General features: G+C 45.2%; 1 protein-coding gene across 2 annotated transcripts in view; it reads left to right on the top strand.

Annotated features, from left to right (window-relative positions):
* The window catches only part of ALS2CR12 (amyotrophic lateral sclerosis 2 chromosome region 12), a 34,933-nt gene that overhangs the window by 6,783 nt on the left and 9,457 nt on the right, over window positions 1–18,693 (top strand). For both annotated transcript variants that reach the window (XM_014461490.2, XM_023760210.1), the window contains exons 4-11: window positions 2,805–2,853; window positions 4,292–4,425; window positions 6,797–6,890; window positions 8,508–8,569; window positions 11,343–11,440; window positions 12,451–12,503; window positions 14,244–14,343; window positions 18,442–18,545. In XM_014461490.2, the coding sequence (XP_014316976.1) occupies window positions 2,805–2,853; window positions 4,292–4,425; window positions 6,797–6,890; window positions 8,508–8,569; window positions 11,343–11,440; window positions 12,451–12,503; window positions 14,244–14,343; window positions 18,442–18,545 (694 nt within the window). The remainder of the gene's footprint in view (window positions 1–2,804; window positions 2,854–4,291; window positions 4,426–6,796; window positions 6,891–8,507; window positions 8,570–11,342; window positions 11,441–12,450; window positions 12,504–14,243; window positions 14,344–18,441; window positions 18,546–18,693) is intronic.

Raw genomic sequence — 18,693 nt, 5'->3', positions numbered from 1 at the left:
TGAGGCAGATGAAGAATCATCTACCTGGTGTTCTGGAAGCAAAACAAAAATGTTCCAAGGAGGGGGGTCTGATTACCTGTGTTAAAAACTGCTGCTAGTCAATTGAGATGAGGGCCGAGCAGTACTGTTGGACTTAGTAGCCTGCCTCTGGGTGACAACGAAGGGAATTGTCTCAGTGGAGTGACGGTGACAAAGCCTGAACGGAATTGGATCCATTCATAATAAGGAGTCCACCGAATGCCTGTGTATGAAACGTTTCCTGGTTGCCTGCCTTCTGTGTGCTGGCACCCTGCAGGCATGATCCTACCTGTGGATCTGATCTAACTTCCATTTCAACAGACAAGCTCAAGGCCTCAGCTACCCGATGCTTCTTGTTGGGAGAGACCTCACTAAGACCCACAGCTCCACTCTGACCACCAGCATTAGCCCCGGCCAACATTGTCCTCCTCTGGCTTTGCAATATAGTGAGGAACACTTTGTGGGTATTTTTTTTTAAATATCTCAAGAAAAACAATTTTAAATATTATAATGTTACGTGCAATAAACACCAATTATTTGTGGGTATTTTTAAATTCTCTATCAAAGACCTGCTGACTGTATTTATAACTTTCCAGTAAGACCATTCAAGGCAACTTATTCCCGGAAACATGATGTCTTCTAAAACCAATTCAAAGAACACACACTGGGGAATGTGTCCTCCGCTCTGGCTCCGGCCAGCACTTGGGAAGGGGAATGGAGCAGCCACACAGGAGGGCCGCTGCTGCTGCTGCCTCACTCTGGGGAAGAGGCCCAGGCAGACGTTGACATGACCTCCAAATGGGGACGAAGCTGCTCGGCAGTCAGCTTTTAACTTAGGCCTCCGTCCTCAAACATGCCACCTTGACTCTCTGAATCCGTCCCTTTTGTGAATCCTATCATTTTCTTGCAAACATATAATGTGCTTTTTGTGTTGTAAGTTTTCAATTCTTAAACATGAACTATAACTCAATTTTTATAACCCTATTTTAGCAATTCTTGGGGTTTGTTTTTGTTTTGCTTTTGATTTTGTGTACATCAGAGGCCTTGAAAAATGGCAGTGGCAGAACGCTCTCAATCCCTGAGAGACACAATTAGAAAATCTCTTTATCTGTACTTCTCTACGGCACTTAATTCTTTTTCTTCTTCTAGTTTCAGTATTTATGTGCCTTTTTTCATCTCTTAAATAAAACTATCACACCTCATTCCATTTCTCTTGGTACCGAGCGCTGTGGTTTGCATATATGAACTACTCATTGAATTCATTAAATGAGAAAATGTGAAGTGCTTTCAGCGATGTCAACAAAGTGTCACAATTTGGTCATTGTAATCAAAGTAATCTGAGTAACAGGTTGACAAGGACAAAAAGAGTAAAGATGAGTCGTTCTGGATCAACCTTACCTTTTACTTTTCAATGAGAGAAGCGTCATTTTCTGACAAAATGAGTATCTACGTAGCCACATAGAAGTTCCAAAGTTAAAGCAATGCTGTGGAAGGTCTCAGTTTGTTCAATGAGATTTACTAAGAGCAAAAAATGATATAAACTCAAATCCAGGGTCAGCTTTTTAAAGAGACTGGCCATCCAGTGGTTTTCCAACAAGGTTTTCCTAAATTCAGAGAAAACAAGCCAAATTATCCATTGTGGACAGTTGAACTAGGAACATATGGTTGAGTTAAGTTGCATTTTAAATGATTTTAAATCTTAAATTACATGTGGACCTCATTGAAATATCAGTGTATATTATGCACTCATGCCCATTTCTTAACACGTAGACTTTTTTTTTTTTCTGTCAGTGAAAATTAAAATCAAAGGTTGGTGGTCACCTCTAAGGTAGCCAAAGCCTTGGAATGGTTTTCTCAGTGCTTCTCTGGAGGCCCCCTCTGGGGGTGGGAGATGTGGGATCTAAACCAGACTGATGGTTATTAACCAAGATGGAACTGCTTCCACCAGGAAAAGTCCTTCCAGCCCCACTCCCCACATCCAGAGTCAGCCGCCGACTCTGGACCAGTCCCATCCTAGTAACCGACTCCACAGCCCCTAATGATAGTGTGGTTGTTTTGATTGTGGGGAACTGGAACTTCCAGAGCAGGTTTCAGTTGTCTCTCTTCACAGCAGTTGGCCAGTGGTGGTGTACATGTGTGGTATTGTAGAGGCCAAGGGGAGAGGCCTACCTATTCTTGTCAGCACATCAGAAGGTAGTTACTCTTATTCTAATATTTCAACCTTCTAGGGGAACTTCCTTATAAATACTTTTTTGATATTTGGGTACCTGATATTATACTCAGGTTTCTGTACCTGAAACAAAAATTTATTATGATCAGGAAATCTGTACCAGATCTCAAAATAGTAACACTTTGCTTATCCTGAATTAACTTGCAATTTCAGGGTCCCAGAACACGGAATTCTGGTGCAAATGAGAAGAAAAGTGGTTGTACAGACAACATATATGTCACTAAAAAAATGTGTGCATTTATGATTATGCATCATCCCTTTGAATTTCACTCCAAGCCTCTTGGCCCTTATTTTAGGAATGGTTCTACTATTAGACTAGTGACTAGTTGATTTCCCACTTTTTCACTACCTGCCATTTTATTACAACCTATGTAATGATCTCTGGAGCACTAAATATTCTCTATTTTCTAAAGTATAATATTTTGAGAACTGATGGTCCACACAGATTATCCCAGGAATGTCACATTTTGCAGATGAGTGGTGGGGTCGGGGCACAGCTGATCTTGGAGCTTCTCTTTGCTCTCTGGTTGCTTCTGAGCATGCATTTCTCTTGCAGAGTGAAAACCCACTTAAGAAAACAAGAGGAGAGCAATAATTCACCTTATGTGAGTAAAAATGAAAAGAGGGTTGTGGGGTATACAGTACCTACTGTCTGCAGGCATGGGCCTTTTACACATACTGACTTCATTGAATTTTTGCAACAATCCTTTGAGGAGGTGCTGGAATTACTGCATATAGTGTAGGACCAGGACTTGAACTTGGCTCTGCCAGACCCCAGAGAGCGTGTTTAATGACCTCTTTACTGCCTTGTGAAGGGTGAGGAGAGTGTGCCAGGAAAACCAGGTGGTGGCAGTCAGTCCAGGACAGGAGACAACTCATGCGCAGGGGTAGGAAACCCTCTGCTGTACTTGGGAATCCACAAATGCTGGGCAAGGGGCCGCCAGGGCATCTGAGAGGTGGCAGGGCAGGAGCACACTGGAGAGAGAGATGGGGAGCAAACCCTGAAGGATCTTGACACCTGCCTAGAAGTTTGGGCCCAAACCTTTTAATGTCTTGGAACCTTTATGGGTCTGACAGGCATGTGACCAGGTAAGATTTACATTTTAGGGGGAAAAAACACACCCTCTGGTGGGATATAATTGGTACTTTTACTACTTTCTGCTTTTTTCTATTTTCCTTTCTCCCCTAACCCCCTTCAAAGAGGATCATGGGATCCCTTAATGGGCAGGAAAAAAAAACAAAATGTCATAGCCCTCCAGGTGGAGAGGATGATGAACTTAGGGGAGCCAGACTGAAGGCGGAGAGGCCCGCTGGGGAGGTAGCTCCAGAGCCCAGGAGACAGATGGTGGTGGCCTCCAGCTCCATCAGGGCAAGGCTGGGAGAGGAGAGGATGAGGATGAGACACTTTTAGGAGATAACAATGGCAGGACCTGTGGCCTGCAGGGGTGTCCTGCACAACTCTAGAAAGTACAGTCGCATCCGGGTCTATGGCGGCTGGTAGCCCTGCATCTGACAGGGGACAGAGAAGGAACTGACTGAAAAAAAATTGTTTTGCAACTGTGCTAGGCATTTTCTCATGTTATTTTGTTTTAGCTTCACAAAATCCCCTTGAGGAAGAGTTATTGTCCTTATTTTCTAATGAGGAAACTGGGCATAGTGATGTTGAATAACTATGGTTGGTGGCAGAGCCAGGATTTAAACTCAGGCCTGTCTAATTCCAAATGTTCAGCTGCCTCCTCCTGGCTTCTGGCCATGATGGAGAACATAGAGGAGGAACAGGGTTTGGGTGTAGAATGTGGAGTGGGTGTCAATGGCTGGATTTTGGAAATGTTGAGCTTGAAAGGCATAGGGAGACATCCAGGATCTAGTTGAGTCTTAGGATTGGATCTCAGGAGAGAAATATGGAGATACGAGGGTGAATGGTAACTGGGGAGGGCACAGTCCATCTCAAGTCTCTGTTTGTAGATGTGAGAGGGGCACTAGTGGATTTGGAGGAATCTCAGCTCTCTGCAATATTCTCTTACCTTCCACCCTGTTGCCCAGGAAGAGATCAACGTGTGCCCTGGCTATCGCCTCTTTCGGAATAGGGAGCAGATTTCCGTCACTTTGGGAGATGAGATGTTTGATAGGAAAAAGCGTTTGAAATCAGAGATCATGGACAAAATCAGAATTCGCAGGTAATGTCTTTGGACCAACATCCAGCTCCTCGAACCTCTCCCGAGCTGGCTCAGCCTGGCCTCAAAGATAAGCGCCTAATGTCTACTCCCAGTCCTGCGCTGGAGGTGCTGCGAGTCCCTTCATGCCTCAGCCCTCTGCCTGCTCCTCTCCACCCCGCCTCTCTGCTCCAATCCCATTCTAGTCAGGATGAAGGTCAGCTCAGCAGCTCTGGAAAAGGATTAGGTGTAGTATAATTCATACTAAAGGAGAGCAGTTTTTCCTGACAGTGATGAACTGATGAGATATTAATACAATAATCTAAATTTGTTGGGTGAGAACTAAAAATAAAGTCGGGGTTTCTGGGAGGCCCGAGTATACATCCCTTTTTTATTATGTCCAAAGGTACTTACTCAGTTCATGCCTCTAGGAGATGTAGCTTGGAATATTCTGGTCTAACTCCCTCCCAGTTGGTACACTGTCATCCTCTCTGTCATTCAAGTCCTACCCACTCTCTATCCTCCAATGCCATGTAAAAGCGGTCCCCACATCCTTTACATTCCACCTCCTAAATCTCTCCTGTCTTCTCCTTCCCTTTCCCCATCTATCTACACTATTGCAATGGCTTCCCAATGAGTGTCTCTTCCTTGGGCTTTAAATTGCTATGAAAATTATTTTTCAAGACAGAAATCTAAAAGACCAACAATAGCAACAGAACACACACACACACACACACACACACACATCACCTAAGTATATAGGAATATGGGTATATAGAAAGGATACGACCAAGCTGTTAGCAGTGGTTTCCTTTGGGAAGGGATTCAGACTAGGATAAGGCTGAAGGACGCATAGGCCCACTGTTGAGAGGGGCCATTCAGGAAGTCACTCTGATCTGACCTGGCCTAGAGAACCAGACTCCAGTCTCTGTGTTCCCTCCAGTGGGAACATTCAGGCCCTGTTTTCTTTGCTACGCATCCAAGGCCCTCTCCAGGAGATGGGCCATGTACCCACAGTCAAGCCAGCACCCTCACACACCTCTTGGCCTCAATAAGAAAGTTGTCACTAATTATGGCATAATAAAATACTGTAGCCCATAATAGTTTTATTCCCTGGTAAAGCTGTGAGTATTGTTTATATTGAAGATCATGTTAGGAGTTCCCTATTGTTCAACTTTCTCATACCCTTTCTTCTCTCTCATGCCTTGATGTCCTCTCTTCCCACATCCTTTTGTTTTCTCAACCTCTTAAATCAAAGACCTCTTCTCTGCTGCACTGTACACAGCACTGCCCTCCACCCTGTCTACTCCAGGTCAACCAAACAGAGCTGGATAATCTTAGACATCATGGAGGCCGCAGACCCAGAAGCACAGAAAACCTTTATCAAGTCTGAAAGCATCTCTCTCTCTCTCTCTCTCGTCTTTTTTTTCTCTTTTAAATCTTTATTATTGAAAGTATTACATACATCCTCCTTTTCCCCCCATTAATCTCTTCCAGCCCGCTCCCGTCCACCTTCCCCAGGCCCTCACCATGCCATTGTCTGTATCCATGGGTTATGCATATATGCATACACGTTCATTGGTTGATCTCTTCCCACTCACCCTCCCCAGCCTTCCCTCTGAGGTTCAACAGTCTGTTCATACTTCTATGTCTCTGGGTCTATTTTATTTTTTATTTATTTTTTATTGATTTCAGAGAGGAAGGGAGAGGGAGAGAAAGAGAGAAACATCAATGATGAGAAAGAATCATTGATCAGCTGCCTCCTGCATGCCCCCTACACAGCCTGGTCATATGCCCTTGACCGGAATCAAACCCAGGACCCTTCAGTCCGCAGGCTGATGTTCTACCCACTGAGCAAAACTGGCTAGGGCTCTGGGTCTATTTTTGATCATCAGTTTATTTGGTTCATTAGATTCCACATATGAGAGAGATCATGTGATACTTTTCTCTAACTGGTGAAAGCCACTCTCTTAAATCTCCTCCTCATCCAGTTTCTGGCCCATTCCTTGCCTATGATTCACTGTCAGCATCAATCCTATTCCCCACCTACTCATTTCCTAATTTTCTGAACTTCTCCCCCCTCCATTTCAACTATCATTACCAAATCAAGGTCAAACCCTAATAGGTTTCTGACATATTCCACTTTCCCTTCCATTTAATAGGCCACTCAGCTCTGGCTAACTTACACAAAAGGGCCATGTTTGAGGCTCAACCACCCTACTGCCACATTCCTTCTCTCCACTCCTCTACCCCTCCCTCCCCACCTCAGTGATGGTGGAACAGGTACAGATGGTATGGCTTGGCTCTCACCCGAACACATCCAGTCATGCTCAGGAAGAGGCCTGACTGGCATGAGACAGCTTTGTGGGTGACTGAAGAATTACTTATCCCTTAGGACTGATATCATTACTGACCTAGAAGAGCAGATCTCAGAGCTGACGATGATAATAGAGCAAATGAACAGAGACCACCAGTCTGCCAAAACAACGGTGAGTGATCCCTAAGCTAGCTGACGTCTCTGTGGGTACAGGGAAGACCAAGATTTTCAGATCACGCTATCTGCCAGGCATGCTGCCAAGTACTTGACTCATAGGAGCCACGTTGCCCAGGCGAGAGCTCTGAGGATAGGACTGGGGCCACCCAATACTATTTCTCTGTCTCCGTCCTCCTCCATAATTGCAAGAACTGAAGTCCTTCCTCCAGGCCTAGCTGAGTTTCTGTAAGTTCCCCCAGTGCCTGCAGTGTGTTCAACACCACTGTCCTCTCCACACGAGGGGGCGCTGGCCATTTCCCGCCTGGCGGTGAGTTACGCTTCAGAGATTGTGGAGGCTCTTGCCTAGGCACCACGGCGGTCATGCTTCCAGTGTTGCTCAAAAACTACCCAGAAGCCTTTAGTACCCACTTCCTGTTGCTACTGAAACTACCAAAGCCCAAACTTCGCTGATGTAAATGACACTCTTTGGGTTTCCTGGGGATTTTGGTGAAACCTCCTTTAGATTTTACCATCTATTTTATCATAATGTCTTCTTCCCCACTTTGAGCAGGTGTGCCTGGTGGCCTGCACTGGAGTGATAAACCAGAGCCATAATCAGACCCACCCCCACCTTGCCTGTTGTTATTGAAAGGCACTTGTAAAGGTTGAATTCCCAGCAGGCCCAGCCTTCACCCTCTCATGCACCCCAGATGCTTCTGAATCCTACAGGGACCCAGCTTATGACTCAGACTGAACCTTCCCTTACTAATTAGTCATTACTATGTTTATCTGAAAGCACTGCCAGGTTTGTGGTTTTTTAATACCCAAAGAAAATTGAGTCTCAGGAAGTTAAATAATTAGCCTAAGAGCATTTACCTTTATTTAGGCAAAATGCGCATTTTCACTCACTGAAGACATATTTAGAGATTACTTCCATGGAGGGACCTCAGATGTGATCCTTAACATTCACCTAAAAATAAAAATTCTTCCACCTGTAAACACCCCAAATTGTTGTGTGACCCTGTGCAAGGGAGGAGTGCTGGTGCCACGGTTCAGTCAGAGAGGGCAGGACAAGCCCAGACCCTTGTCTCAGCAGGCAGTGGGTGCTAACTAATTTGGAAGTGTCCACTCCTCCTGAGACAGTGGCCAGAGGACTGGATGTGCTAGCATGGAAGGTCACCTGGAAGTGGGCAAAACTTGCCTGCTGGAACCCAGCCATTTTGCCAACGAGGCTTGGACACTGGATTTACAGTTCTTCGAAGGCAGGGTCTGAATCATAGACCTCTTTGGTTCTTCCAGGCCAAGCCCTTTGATAGAAATGATTGTTCAATTGAATTCTGTATCTGAGGGTCTCAGGCCACTCTCTTACAAAGAGATTACAGTCCAGCAGAGAGGACCGAGCCTGCTCACAAAACCTGGTAGTGACAGACATGGTTTCCGTGCACCAACCCTACAAACTGATCACATGCCAGACCACACAGAGCAAGGCAAGAATTGTTCTGTTCCCTTATAATCACAGAGAGACACGGGGAGCGGGGTGTACCCCGTGAGTCAGAAGGCTTCTCACAAGTTGCAGACTGGAGTGGGAGTGAGGTTTTCAATCCTGTGTTGCTGATGATGGCCTCATTTGCAGCTCTCCAATGAAATGGAAATCCGCTGTGCTGAGATGAAGCAGGACTTTGAAAACAAGAGCAGGTATGTTTTCTGGCACAAGCCCTTGTGTGCTGAAGGCCCTAAGGCTCCTGCATCCTCGCAGGACTTCAGTTCACTGGATTTCAGACAACGTCAAATGGAATTGGGTAACAAGGGGTGGGGGAGATGAGATACATGCCTTTGGAGAGCAAGATGGTTTGATTTGAGGCACAGAAAAGGTTACCCCTGGTTTTGCACTCTCTCATCCAACTGTTTCATTCCCATTATAATCTCCCTTTTTGTTGGTTGCTGCGAAGAGCCATCTTTTAAAAATTGCATATGAGATTTCTGTGGTACACAGCTGTGGTTCTCCTCCATCTCCTCCCCTTCCTCCTCTTCTCCTCTTACTGCTGCTCTCCTTGGCTGCTAGGTCAGGGCCTGGGCAAAATGGCAAGAAGGTATGGGAGGGACAGGAGCCAGAGCCCCAAGGACAAATCAACAGGAAGTAAATGAGGTGTGTTGTCTGTGTGGGTGAGGAAACCCACAAAATCCCCTCCACGCTACCTGCTGGGCTCAGAAGCCCTGGTGGAGAGAAGTCTTCCTAATGGAGACTTGTTTCCTTAAAAAACAATTTTTAAAATAAATTAATTAACTTATTTATTTATTTATTTTTTATTTCCTAACTTATTTATTTTTAATAGAGTTTCATTTTAGAGTAGTTTTAGGTTCATAGTTAAATAGAGTGTAAAGTACAGACAGTTCCCATATATTCCCTCACCTCACATCTACATGACCTATGCCATTATTGACACCCTGCACTACCAGTGTGCATTGTTACACTCAATGAACCTGCACTGGCACAGCATTCCCACCCAAAGTCCATAGCGTACATTAGAGTTCACTCTTGGTGTTGTCAACACACATTCTATGGCCCTAGTGGATAAAGCATCAGCCTGCGAACCAAAGGGTCCCGGGTTTGATTCCGGTCATGGCCATGTACCTTGGTTGCAGGCTCCTCCCTGGTCAGGGCTCATGCAGTAGGCCAGGGGTCCTCAAACTTTTTAAACAGAGGGCCAGTTCACTGTCCCTCAGACCGTTGGAAGGCCGGACTATAGTTTAAAAAAAAACTATGAACAAATTCCTATGCACACTGCACATATCTTATTTTGAAGTAAAAAAACAAAACGGGAACAAATACAATATTTGTATATGCATGTGGCCCGCGGGCCGTAGTTTGAGGACCCCTGCAGTAGGCAATCAATTGATGTGTTTCTCTCACATTGATGTTTCTCTTTGTTTTTTGGTTTTTTTAAATTTATTTATTTATTATTATTATTTTTTTTTATTTTTCGCTAAAAGTATTGATGTTTCTCTTTGTTTTCCCTTCTTTCTTTACCTCTCCCTAAAAATCAATGGAAAAAATATCCTCAGGTGAGGCTTAACAAAAACAAAAAACAAACCCACATTCTATGGATTTTGACAAAATATAATGACACTAGAGGCCCTGTGCACAAAATTCATGCACGGGTAATGTCCCTAGGCCTGGTGGGCGATCAGGGCCAATCTGTGGGGCAACCGGTGGGTCGATCGGGCGGGCTCTGGCACCTGCCTTGGCCGGCCTGGCACTGCCTGCTCACCAGCCCTGCCCCCCGCAACCGCCAGTTCCCTCCCTCTGCAGGGCGATTGGGGGGCCTCCTCTGGCACCTGCCTTGGCTGGCCTGGGGCCTGGGGTCTGCGGACTGGGGGCAGCTCCTGGGTTGAGTGTCTGTCCCCTGGTGGTCAGTGTACATCATAGTGACCGGTTGTGCTGCCGGACGTTCAGCCATTCGGTTGATTTGCATATTACACTTTTATTATTATACTTTAGGCCCAGTGCACAAAATTCCTGCACAGGGGCAGGGGTATCCCCTCAGCCCAGCCTGCACCCTCTCCAATCCGGGACCCCTCAGGGGATGTCCGACAGCCAGTTTAGGCCCGGCTGTCAGATATCCCTCTCACAATCCAGGACTGCTGGCTCCTAACTGCTTGCCTGCCTGCCTGATCGCCCTAACTGCCCCCCTGCCAGCCTGATCACCTCTAACTGCCTCTGTCTGCCAGCCTGGTCACCCCTAACTTCCCCCTCCCCGCCAGCCTGGTTGCCCCTTACTGCCCCCCCTGCCAGCCTGGTCACCCCCAACTGCCCCCCCACCCCGCCAGCCTGGTCACCCCACGAAGCCTGCTGGTCGTTACTGTTACTGTGATGGGATCCCGGACAATTGCATATTCCACTATTATTAGTATATATGTATCCACCATTATAGTACCATTCAGAATAGTTTCACTGCCCTAAACATCCTCTGTGATCTACATATTTATCCCTCTCTCTCTGCTAACCCCTGACAACTATTGCACTGACCTTTTGGCTGTCTCTGTTATTTTGCCTTTTCCAGAATGCGAAATATTTGAAATCAGACAGTTGCAGCCTTTTCAAATTGGCTTCATTCACTTACTAATAGGCATTTAAGTTTCCTCCATGTCTTTTCTTGGCTTGACAGCTCATATAGCCTTTCATTGTAACACTCATCTTGAACACTGGAATGGAGACTAGAGAGACCTTGCACTCTAACGTTATCTATAGCACCCACCAGCTCCATTCACCATCGAGATTGATGTAAACAAGGGTCCTTTTCCCCTTCTCTGCACGAATGCCAAAAAAGTGACTCAAAAAAGTGAGGGTTCCCCAGCCTGCCCGCTGGCTTTCTGTGTGAGGGAGGAGAGGTGGGATCAGGTGAATATAACAGCTCAACTCGTGACTTCTTTTCACTGATGATTGTGACTTTCTCTCGGGACACCACAGGGAGCTCAAAGAGGCTCACGCTGCAGAGCTCAGTGAGATGGAGAACAACTACAAAGCAGCCTTAAAGGAAGAGAAGTTGGCTTCCCAAGAAAAACTAGGTACGTTCAGGACCTGGAAGAATGACCATGATGAAGGGGCAGGAGGCTGACCATGTGGGTCTAGGGCTGAGGAACTCTCATGGCCATGAGTGGGCTTTAGCTAGACTTTCAAGGTTTCCTCTTAAGCTCAGGAAGAGGGAATGATTGAGAATGAAACTGAAAAGAGGGAAGCCATGCCTACCAACGTCCTTCTTACCCTTTGTATCAAGTCTTAGTTTTTCCATCTGGGAATTGAGGATAGTAATATTGGCCTTTATCAGCATGATAAAAATGAGAAAGCACTTTTTAAAGTATATTTAAAGTTCTGAAAATATAATGCTATTCTAATTCAGCAAGTTTTCTCACCAGCAAAACGATGGTGTTTCATTAAATTCTAACTGACACACTATGATTTGTGTGGCCTCATAATCCATATGGGTTGTGTTGGCCATTTATCCCATTGTTTATGCTGTTCCTGAGAAGAGGAAGTGTGTCTTCTTCAGAATTCTGAGTTCATAGACTAATCTCCACAGAGAGGAGAAGTTCTATGACCTTCTCCCCTTCCATTGCCTTTCATTTTTTTAAGGTGGTATTTATACTTTGCTGATTTCCCAGATTTTTTTTAAAGAGAACATGTATTGTTTTCAAAATCAGTGTACACTAGGAAGTGTGATTTTAAAAAGAGAGAGGCGGGTGCAGGCAGATTTTGCTTCTCTTCTTCCAAAGACTCAGGTTTATCCTGGGGCTTAGTTCTCAGACTTGGTGTCCATCAGAATCGCCTGAGAAGCATATTATCGACAGATACTGGGGCTCTCCTCCGAGAGCTCGATTCAGTAGGGTTGTGGTGGGGTTCAGGCATCTAATAAGAGTAGTTTCTAATAAGCCTCCAGAGTGGTTTCTGAGGCACACCATGGTTTTACCACCCAGGGGATGAGTTTGACATGGGGAAGGTGTGCAAGAGCTCACATTTGAATTTGAAAGTGTGCATTTCAGAGTAATAATGATGATCCTGTTGTTTTCCTTTTGTCCAGAGGAGATGGGAAAGGAATACAAGTATTTGAAGAATATGTTTTTTATGTATCAGGTGAGATCCAGAACTCCTCATTGGATTATGAGAGTAAGAGAAGCAAGACTCATTTTCTTGCTTGATGATGGGACGAATCTAGAGCTCTGCCCCAGAAAATAATTCCAGCAGCTCCCCAGCACCCTTGCACCTAAGTGGCACACACTGACTGCGCCCAGGGAGGAGAGTGTACCTTGGACTATGATGGCTCCGTGCGTGACAAGTCAGTCACCCAGGCCTAAAGAAACCCATCAAAAAACATGTTTGTGATTACAAAAGTAATACCTGCTCAGTGTTATTTTATTTTATTTTTAGTGGGGGTTTTTAAAGGAAATACATAAACCAATAGCAGCAACAAAAAGAAAAACTGTCACTGCCCCAAGACAATGACTGTTCATATTTGTACTTTGTGACATCTTAGATTTTAATAGAGTTCTGGGTCAAAAGGAGTAACCATTGTAAAGGTCTTTGAGACATTTGGCCAAATTTCCACCCAAAAAGACTGTATCACTCTGCACTGCTCCCTCTAGCACAGTGGTCGGCAAACTGCGGCTTGTGAGCCACATGCGGCTCTTTGGCCCCTTGAGTGTGGCTCTTCCACAAAATACCACGTGCGGGCGTGCACGTGCAGTGCGATTGAAACTTCGTGGCCCATGCACAGAAGTCTAGCAGAACATGGAAGTGCTCTAGCATCTCGGGGCATAACCCATTCATTTAATCAACTAATTTGATGGAGGCCAAGGGACAGAGTTAGGGCAGGATTCCTTCCTAGGGGATGAGAGAGTGGGAGGTAGGGAATGGACAGGGAAGGGCTGAGGCAGCAAGCCCCCATCCTATGGTGACCAACTAATCCCGGTTTGCCTGGGACCTTTGGGTTTTAGCATCAAAAGTCTGGAGTCCCAGGAAACAACTCAGTCCCAGGCAAACAAGGATAGTTGATCATCCTATCAAAGGGGGAAATCAAGTAAAGCACCAGCACCACCTCTGAAATTCAGTTTACCACTCAGAGTTTCACTTTTGAACTAGAATCCAAAGCTCATTTTTCAAGATGCACCTTCATACAGTCAGGGAAGCGTCATAGACCAGAGCCTAAGAGAAGCGTCAGGTTGATGAGCAGGTAAGCTGCCCCAGTTCCTATGTATACTTGGTGTTTGCTTCAATCTGGGCCTCTCCAGAGAGTGTGACCTCTCTGGAAACAGCTGCCCACCGGCCTTGAAAATGAGAGAGCCTCTATTTAAATGGCCACAATTACAAACGAGCTCTGATACCCAAGCCCAGTGTAAATTCTGTTGCTAACCGCACAAGGAGGGCAGTCAGGGCCCCCCCTTCTGAGGTCCCACCGTCATGAAGTGGTTAGGCTTATTTAATGTTAACCACAAAGGAAGTTAGATTTACTGAGGGAAACGAACACTTTGAAAAACATCTTGTTTTCTAAGTGGTCAAGTTAACTAGTGGGCATTTTTGTTTTTTTGTGTGCTCTTTTTGAGTCATGAGTCAGAGGGAGTTGACAAGTGATTCTTTAACATGGGGAACACTACCTGTCTTTAAACTCTGCAGACACCACACAGAGCCAGGCTTTTAAGCTTCTGTCATGCTCAAGGGGGCTGGGCTGGAATTTACTTTCCCCAGTCACCCACATAGGGCCCCCCACCCCAGCAAGGGTCTCAGGTGAGGGAAGCTGACAGGGCCCAGTGCTGGGCCTTAGGCCAGTGTGCACCTTTCTCAGGGCCCTTTGCTTCTGTTGCCATTATGTCTCCACAGGACAGCCTTTATGATGAAATGGAAGATAAGTTGTCAAAGAAGAAGGCAGAATGGGAGAAGGATGAGAAGTCAGAGCGGGAAAAGATCCTGCTACAGCAAAGTGAGTACAGAAACTTCTGACGTCTTGGTGATAGGTGTACCGAAAAACCGCCATGAAGCTTGGTCTTGACTCAAGGAAGGCAGCCTTGGATTCACCAAGGTGATGAGCCACATGGCTAGACTCCCGAATGGAAGGTGCCTGGAGTTTGCAAGAAAGTGACAGGAATGGAGTCTTTTATGAAGTTCAGCCATCTGAGATTCTAAGCCTACACCTTCCAAAACTCAAGTTTGGCCATCATGGGCTGGAACAAGCTTTGGAACATCTGTAAGAATGTGGACTTGTTATCTAGTTACAGGTGACTCCAAAGTTCCAGGAAAAAAGTTCTTGAATTAGGTTTCAAATATTCAGTTGTTGGGGGAGGGGCAACACAATCCATTGTACTCTATATTCCCACACCACCCAGCCCCCTAACATTATATAAGTTTAAAGTATATAACATTGATTTGATACATTTATATATTGCTATATATTTTTTAATATTTTTTTATTGATTTCAGAGAGGAAGGGAGAGGGAGAGAGAGTTAGAAACATCAGTGATGAGAGAGAATCATTGATTAGCTGCCTCCTGCACGCCCCTCACTGGGGATCAAGCCCTCAACCCAGGCACATGCCCTGACCAAGAATTAAACCGTGACCTCCTGGTTCATAGGTCAACACTCAACCACTGAGCCATACCAGCCATGGCTTGCAATATATTTTTAATATTTCCAGCACTTCACTCAAAGTTTGGATCATACATAGGTGAGCTTTCTACCCCCCTGAGCATCTGCATATGTGGAAAAAGGAGAGAGGAATTTATGGAGATTCTGTTCCCTGACCTAGAAGACTAGTTGAGGTAGGAGTGGGACCTCTACAAACCTATTTCACATCCTACCCCAACCTAATTCATATCAAATTTAGTTGCTTTAACAAATTATTCATTTAAATGCAGTTACCCCTGGAAAAGTTTAATTCTTGCGGCTATTCCTACCCCGGTGGGACACTGGACTGCTAGAAGGTAGCATGAAGACCCTGGAGTTAAGACTGGGAATGGAACGTGGAACTGCTCCTGTTGGAGGCTTTGCTTAGAATCTTGGTGTAGCATAGCCCAGATCAACTCCCAGACTCCTAGCTACTCATACTATACTCACCCCTTGTTGTCACAGTCTAAGTTAAGATGTGACAACTAGTTTTTGGAGACCAGGCTTTAGCTGCTCACAGTGTAGCTCAGTCCAGACTTATCCTGTAAGCCTGGGAGTTGCCTCCTTATCCATTCAGTACTATGATGTTGAAGAAGAAATTTGTTAGCCCCATCACCCCTGCTTCCTTCTGTTCAATATTGATTGGATCTCTCCTGGCAGGTTCTACCCCCAAAAAGAAAAGTTTAAGCCTATTTCTACCCCAGGGCTAAGTGTGGAATGTCTCTTATATGGCTGGAAAGGTCATGTTAGCCAAGAGCTATATTTTAAGACTAGAGGCCTCGTGCACGAAACTTGGCAGTGTGAGGGGGGGCAGGGTGCCCTCAGCCCGGCCTGCGCCCTCTTGCAGTCTTGGAGCCATCAGTTGGACATCTTAGCATTGCTGCAGAGGTGGGAGAGGCTCCCGCCACCACCCCGAGCTTGCCAGCTATGAGCCAGGCTCAGGAGTTCTGGCTGAGCAGCGCTCCCCCTGTGGGAGCACACTGACCACCAGGGGGCAGCTCCTGCATTGAGCATCTGCCCCGTGGTGTTAAGTGTGCATCATAGCAACCTGTCGTTCTGCTTTTATCCTATACTAGTAACCCAGTGCACGAAATTCATGCACATTAAAAGGGAATTAATTGCCCTAACTGGTTTGGCTCAGTGGATAGAGCATCGGCCTGTGGACTCAAGGGTCCCAGGTTCGATGCTGGTCAAGGGCATGTACCTTGGTTGCAGGCACATCCCCAGTAGGGAGTGTGCAGGAGGCAGCTGATCGATGTTTCTCTCTCATCAATGTTTCTAACTCTCTATCCCTCTCCCTTCCTCTCTGTAAAAAATCAATAAAATATATTTTAAAAATAAAAGGGAATTAATTAGCAGAGATATTTTAATATTGCTATTTGCCCTTTCTCTACAATAGAAGTCTGAGAGATGAAAGGAAATTAGTAAAATGTATATGAAAATAATATATAAATTTACTAATAAATAAACAGTAACAAAAGGATATAACAACAGAGGCATGATATAAAAATGACAAAAACATGATATGAAACAGTGCAAACAGTGATGCAAACAATGACTGATAAAGTGATTAAACTTATTCTAATATCTCCCTGTACACCACATTAAGAGTGAAAACACTTTCAGAGTGCTTGGCTAATTTCCCTGTGATGAAGTATTTAGAACTTTAACTGTAACGTCATATGCTCTTCGAACTCCAGAGAAAGCAACGTATAACTGACCATGTGCAAAAACGGGTTCAGGTAGGAACATGCCTACTCTGTCTAGAGTTTGTCCTTGTGATTTATTAATAGTCATCGCAAATGCTGGCATCACGGGAAACAGTCGTCAAATCAATTTAAATGGGAGGCCAGTGTCAGGTGGGGACAAATTAATTCTTGGAATCAGAACAACCTCTCCCTCTGCAGATCCTGTTAATACTTCAGCTTCGATAAGGTTAGGTGGTAATCTTTTGATAATAAATCTGGTACCATTACAAAGACCCCATTTACTATTGAGATTTCTCAATAGCATGATTATTGCACCCACTTTCAATTTTAATTTATGACACGGCATTCCTGAAGGAGTAATTCTATTAAGAAATTCAATGGGAAAATTTCCTTTTCAGCATCATCTGTGGAATCAATGGAATCATCACTCAAATATGTGTGAAAATCTCCATTGAGTGTATCCAAATTTTCTTCATTTAATTTTTGAACATGCTCAATTTTTGGACAAAGACTTGCACGTTTAGATATATTTTTAATATTATCTATAGCAGTGGTTCTCAACCTTGGCTGCACATTAGAATCACCTGGGAATCTTTTTAAAATCCTGATTTCTGGGCCTCATCCTCCAGAAATTCTGTTTCTTTGTTATTAATGTTGTGGCCCCACCCCATAACAAAGAAACAATTTCTGGAGGATGAGGCCCAGAAATCAGGATTTTAAAAAGATTCCCAGGTGATTCAAATGTGCAGCTAAGGTTGAGAACCACTGATCTATAGATACAGTATTTCCAAAGGTAGCTTCAATAATAGATCCATTACAAATCATTTCACTTCCAGGCTCTGCTCCGAGGGCAGGTTCCTGCCTGAAACCTCACCTTCCAGGAAACAACTGGGGGAGTGCACAGCCTTTTCCAAGACGACCCCTGCAGGACTGACTTCCTTCTGGTTGGTCGCGGTTCTGGCCATGATGTTACACCCAGGGTTTTTATATAAGTAGATAATAAAAGCATAATGTGCAAATAAACTGAAAGGTGGAAGACTGGTGCCTATGACGTGCACTGAACACCACGGGGAATGCCGCTCAGCCAGAAGCCAGGCTCACAGCTGGCGAGCCTGGTAGTGTTGGCAGGAGCCTCTCCTGCCTCTGCTGCAGGTGGGCAGTAAGGAGCGAGGGGTCCCAGACTTCGAGAGGGATGTCTGCCTACCGGCTTAGGCCCTATCCCTGGGGGGAACAGGCCCAAGCTGGCAGGTGGACATCCCCCAAGGAGTTCTGGACTGCAAGAGGGCACAGGCCTGGCTGGGAGGACCCCCCCTCCAGTGCATGAATCTCATGCACCAGACCTCTAGTATTTGCATGTTAGCCTTTTATTATATAGGATAAGGATATTCAAGAAAGCATAGTGGTTTACTTCAGCCAAGAGAACAAACAAAACAATAAGCAACAGATCAAAAATAAACTACACAAAGAGAACAGGAGACATTAGAGGCAAACCCTTTAGGGCTGATGTGATCAAGAGCCACCACCCTGTTGACCTCACTCTCAAGCTTCTCCAGGTGTGTGTGTCAGAGGCTGAACGCCAGGATGAAAGCACCTTGTGCTTGACCCAGGCTGGACTTTCTATTATCTACTGATACTCTGTTTTTCTCTCTGCATCTGTTTTTTCCCCCATGTTTACACCTTCTATAAATGGTTTCCTCTCATCTCCACAGAAAATACGATGACAAAAAAGTTTGAGTTAGAGTCAGAAGAAAAAAAGAAAAAATTAAGTGAATCCTACAGTGCTCTCTTTGAGAACGTCACTCAAGAGAAGGAGGTGAGTCAGTCCAAAGCACATTGGTGGTGGAATGTGCAGTCTTGATGGGACATCCAGTTTCCAGGGGTGCCCTGGTAATTAGATCAGCTTTCGTCTTCCTGGGACTATTTCTCCTTCCCAAGCTTCCCTGGAGCATATGCAAGTAGAC

Source organism: Myotis lucifugus, unplaced genomic scaffold, assembly GCF_000147115.1.
Source record: "Myotis lucifugus unplaced genomic scaffold, Myoluc2.0 scaffold_3, whole genome shotgun sequence".
Taxonomy (NCBI): domain Eukaryota; kingdom Metazoa; phylum Chordata; class Mammalia; order Chiroptera; family Vespertilionidae; genus Myotis; species Myotis lucifugus.
The sequence above is the reverse complement of the archived record's forward strand: the minus strand, read 5'-3'. Positions and strand labels throughout refer to the sequence as shown.